This window comes from Sinocyclocheilus grahami, unplaced genomic scaffold (genome assembly GCF_001515645.1).
Source record: "Sinocyclocheilus grahami isolate Dianchi unplaced genomic scaffold, SAMN03320097.WGS_v1.1 scaffold611.1, whole genome shotgun sequence".
NCBI classification, from domain to species: Eukaryota; Metazoa; Chordata; class Actinopteri; order Cypriniformes; family Cyprinidae; genus Sinocyclocheilus; species Sinocyclocheilus grahami.
In genome coordinates, this window is record NW_015505790.1 from 350,409 (window position 1) to 355,690 (window position 5,282).

The 5,282-nt window shown below is 36.2% G+C and overlaps 1 protein-coding gene across 3 annotated transcripts in view; it reads left to right on the forward strand.

Annotated features, from left to right (window-relative positions):
- The window catches only part of LOC107557614 (KN motif and ankyrin repeat domain-containing protein 1-like), a 48,431-nt gene extending 43,625 nt beyond the window's left edge, over positions 1–4,806 (forward strand). For 2 of the 3 annotated variants that reach the window (XM_016241092.1, XM_016241093.1), the window contains exons 9-13: positions 249–342; positions 2,388–2,530; positions 3,572–3,772; positions 3,952–4,050; positions 4,327–4,806. In XM_016241092.1, coding sequence (XP_016096578.1) covers positions 249–342; positions 2,388–2,530; positions 3,572–3,772; positions 3,952–4,050; positions 4,327–4,386 — 597 coding nt within the window. In that variant the 3' untranslated portion in view covers positions 4,387–4,806. Of the gene's footprint in view, positions 1–122; positions 343–2,387; positions 2,531–3,571; positions 3,773–3,951; positions 4,051–4,326 lie in introns of all 3 variants that reach the window. The other variant, XM_016241094.1, reaches the window with a different exon arrangement.
- The last annotated feature ends 476 nt before the right edge of the window (positions 4,807–5,282 follow it).

The window sequence follows — 5,282 nt, forward strand, 5'->3', positions numbered from 1 at the left end:
TACTTTTTTTACTTTGATTATGGGGTGAGCGGATACTACATAAATAGCACAATCCATGTACAGTAAATCTTCTATAATACCGTATTGATCTTGCTCATATTTATCATTTTGTGTCATTCCAGAGGCCATATGTGAACACAGTGCAGCACGAGTGGTTCCGAGTGTCCAGTCAGAAGACGGCCGTGCCAGAGTTGGTGGAGGACTACCTGAATGCTTTCAGAGGCATCTCCCCTGCCCTGCTGCAACACATCGTAAACATGGCAGATGGCAACGGCAACACTGCCCTCCATTACAGTGTATCCCATTCCAACTTCCACATTGTGAAAAAGCTGCTGGATGCTGGTAAGTATTTGACTCCCAGTCAACATTTGCACAATTTTTGAAGTCATTTACAACGTGCTTTTTTTTAGCGCAGTGGTGATTTACTAGTGTGAAGGCGGAAGGTGGTTGGTATTGCTGGGGACGCATCAGCATGAATAAAGAGTTACGTTATCACATGTGATCAGATCACAAAATACTTTGGGGCCCATTTAGCCCTGTAGTTAGCGCTATCTATTTGCGATTCAATCAAGAGAGATGCATGTTAATACCAGTTGTAAACATCAGTAATCTTTTGAGATGAACTGAAGTCATTTACAACGTGCTTTTTTTTTGCGCAGTGGTGATTTACTAGTGTGAAGGCGGAAGGTGGTTGGTATTGCTGGGGACGCATCAGCATGAATAAAGAGTAACGTTATCACATGTGATCAGATCACAAAATACTTTGGGCCCATTTAGCCCTGTAGTTAGCGCTATCTATTTGCGATTCAATCAAGAGAGATGCATGTTAATACCAGTTGTAAACATCAGTAATCTTTTGAGATGAACCAGTAAGCAACCACCCAGAAACCACCTTTCCACCAAAATATTAAGTATTTTCAACATTGATAATAATAAGAGATATTTCTTGAGCACCAAATCGGCATATTAGAATACATTCTGAAGGATCATGTGACACTGAAAGCTGGAGAAATGGCTTCTGAAAATTCAGCTTTGGCCGCGCACATATTATATATATTAAAATTAGGGCTGTCAGTTGATTAAAAATTTTAATCCAATGAATTACATGATGTGTCGATTAATTAATCTTATTAATCACAAATTACATTTGGCTGTGAAAATACCCCCAAAAGATTATTTAAAGCTATTTTTGTGTTAAATGAGAAAGTATTACGTAAACATTACAAATAGTAGCTTTAGAAAGAAATATTTATTTGATTCAACATACAATTTATTACACATAAACGTTTAGGCTACAATGGCCTAACATAAACTATGAAACATAAAAGCAGATAATTTGAGAAACATCTCCGTTTTTTTTCATTCATGCAATGGAAGTCATTGGTAACCAAAATAGCTTTGTTACAAACAGTCTTTAAAAGACCTTGTTTTATGTTCCACAAAAGAAAGTAAGTCATTAAGGTTTAGTAAATGATGACACAATTTAAATTTTTGGGTGAACTATTCCTTTAATGTTAATAAAATAAAACACAAAGAGAAAAATAACTCTTGACTGAAGAACTTTAACACAGTTGCTAAAGTTAATATTGTGATATTGCTTATCATATGATATAAATATGAGACAAAATCTCATACAGGAGCATTTTTGCCCCAATATCTTGAATTTTATGGCATAGCTGCATTTATGGAGTTGTTGCCCTGCATCGTATTTGTCAACAGTCAACAGTATGAAATGTAAGATGATGCACAGGTCTGGGGACGGAGCCAGTGCGTTAACTGCGTTAAAATATTTTAGTCACGTTATTTTTTCATCACTAATCAATTAAGTTAACACGGTAAACTAACCTATTGAGAACTGACCTAAAAAAAAACTAATTAAAATAGAAAACATACATTTAATTTGAATTGAATAAACTTTCAAAAACAAAAAAATCTTACTGACCCCAACTTTTGAATGGCAATGTACATACGCTAATAGCTAATCCTCCATCCACATCCAGACTCATGCAGTTTCCCACTGTTCCCCCTCCAAAAAGCACCAAAGAGCTCTGTGAATACCACATGATGAGGTGCCTTGACTCCTGAATATAAAAGCCCATTATCCCAATGCCTTTGTGCTCCTCTATCTGACTCTTTTGGTGCGGCCCCCATTGTCTCAATTGTCTGCTTCCATTCTCAGACCCTCTAGCCATCTTTGGCCCGTTGCCAGTCAGTGAATCCCTGCTTTGGTCCTTCTCTTTTTCCACAACCCATGACTCTCAGTCTGAATAGCCTGCATGTCCCCTCTCTTAAGTTCAAACAACAGACGGCCTCCTTCCAAATGCGTTTACTACAAGGGTGGGCTCAACGGTCTCTCTGATTCCCTTGTTCTCTCTGTTTCGTCACAGATGCCTGCAATGTCAATCAGCAGAATAAGGCGGGATATACTCCCATCATGCTAGCAGCACTCGCCGCTGTGGAGGCCCAGAAGGACATGAGGGTGGTTGAAGAGCTGTTCGGCAATGGCGATGTCAATGCTAAAGCCAGTCAGGTTTGTGTAATTCTACTGTTGCACTTGAGCATTGCTTTAAACTGAACTAAGCGCACATTTATTTTAATTTTTTTTAATAAAATTTTTTTTGCATAGATTGAATATACAGTTAGGTAATACTTGACCATATCCTACACTCTTAAAAATAAAGGTTCCAAGGGTGTTTTTGCAGTGATACCATAGAGGAACCATTTTTGCTTCCCCAAAGAACCTTTTAGTGAACAGTTCTTAAATTAACCATTTTGCAGAACATTTAAAAATCTAAAGAATCTTTTTTGATTATAAAGAACCTTTTCTGCATTTGAAAGGTTCCATGGATGTTCAAGGTTCTTCATAGCAATATCGATGCCAATAAAGAACCTTTATTTTTAAGAGTGTATGGTCCATTTCATTGATATTAGTTGGGTATCATGAGCTTAAAATTAACAATACATTTTTTTTTAAATAAATGTTAAAATTAAATATAAATAGGTTCATTTCTACTTGCACTACCATTCAAAATTTAGGGTCAGCAAGATTTTTAAATATTTGTCTCTTGAAGTCTGCTTCCCAAGGCCACATTTGTGTATGTGTATAATAAAACCGTAATATTGTGAAATATAATGTAAAATAAATTGTCTATTTTAATATTGTAAAATGTTATTTATTCTAGTGATGGCAAAGCTGCATTTTCATCATCATTATTCCAGTCTTCAGTGTCACATGATCCATGATTCAATATGCTGATATACTGTGTATATATATATATATATATATATATATTTTTTTTTAGGATTCTTTGATAAATAGAAAGTTCAAAAGAAATTATTTTAAATGTGTTTACTGTCACTTTTGATCAATTTAATACGTTCTTCTTGCTGGATAAAATATGAATTGAAAAATATATTATATTATACAAGAATGCTAGTATAGTAAATAATAATATAGTAAAATGAAAATGGTATAGTATATAAATTAGCATTAAACTAGATTATTGTCTTTTGAGGCAGTAGTCTTACTTTTGAAGTCTCTAAACTGATCTCATTGACTCTGTGAGTCCAGGCTGGTCAGACAGGGCTGATGCTGGCTGTCAGTCATGGCAGAATGGACATGGTGAAGGCTCTGCTTGCCTGCGGTGCAGACGTCAACATCCAGGATGATGAGGGCTCGACTGCGCTTATGTGCGCTAGTGAACACGGTCACGTTGAGATAGTCAAGCTTCTGCTGGCTCAGCCGGGCTGCGATGCCACACTCAGTGATAATGTGAGTGAGCAGAGTCTCAATTTAACCTAGATAGTCCACCAAATACGTTTAATGAACATGACGTATATTTATGTAATGGGTTCCACTCATTTCTCATAGTGGATACTGCTGTTGTTATCAGAAAGCAAGTAAGGCTAATGAGGTGTTCGCCATTTGTATGTTTGTTTTCTTGTCTCTAGGATGAGAGCAATGCTTTGTCTATTGCTCTGGAAGCAGGTCATAAGGACATAGCAGTGCTGCTGTATGCCCATATGAACTTCTCCAAAGCTCAATCACCGGTGAGTGACTGCAGTTCACATACAGCTGATACACAGTGCATTCATTTGATCTATTTGTACATTGTGTTGTGTTGATTTGTTTTTTTTTTTGTAGTTAAATTTTTTATTTTTTTAATAAGTTGGAATGTTTCAGTGGATAAACACAATTTATTTTGTAATAAGCAGAGTTTAGAGTCAGAAGGAGGCCTATTACAATAGCTATGGATTTTGCAACTGACTCATGTTTGGCTCCCTTTCCTGTAAATCATATCTTTTATGTCTGTCATCTGTTCACAGGGTACGCCTCGACTTGGGAGGAAGACTTCACCCAGTCCTACAAGGAAAGGGCATGTTTGATCGTAGAGCTTCTACTCCACCCTGCCTGAGCTGCTATTTTTTCAGGTTCTGCCATGCCTACCATTTTCATTCGCTAGAAACCAAATCTACAGCTAAAAGACTGAAAACTTACTCCAAAGCGCAACTAATGGATAGTAGGCAATTATACTGAGCACTTTCTTCAAACTTCTCATGGGTTATGTATTTCTCCTTGGCTTTTAGATTATAATACAAATGGGCTTGCTAGCTAAGAGTCAGTCCCTTAAAACCTCAAATGTGTACTCACCCTGAATGTATTCAGAAAGTATTCTTCAGCCTGAAATCACCAGCGTAATGTCAGAGCTAGATGTCAACTGGAAAGTGGCTATGGAGTTGCCTTCAGAATATTGTTACTCTCATATTAATGTTTAATTTTATAATATATGGATATATCTTTGTATTCTTCCTCCTTTGAGTGGTCTAAAGCTTAAGTCAACATTTTTCCCTCTGTTTTTTTTTTTATTTAAATAATCAATAATTTATAATTCCAAGATGTGGCCAGTGTTGCCTGACAATGAGCTTTATTTGAACCATGTATATGCTGCCCAATATGTTCAGCCTTTGGGGTTTAAATCTTTTCTCCTCCATCAAATCCCCAGCAGAGATGTCCAGTGGGTATCAGAGGTTGAAACACAGACTTTCAACATGTTATTTTGAATATTTCTAGATTTGGATTAGGTCCTTACTTTTATACTTGCCATTTTATCTATTTAAAAATCACAGTATTTAGGACATTTCAGATTTATTTTATAACATGAAGTTATATATGTACCTATTAAAAGTTTTTATCGGAAATAATTGTACTTTGATTGTATATATTGTATGTCTGCGATAAGTGAATGCAGTAGCTTTGACAGGCCTTCATGTAATAAACTTAT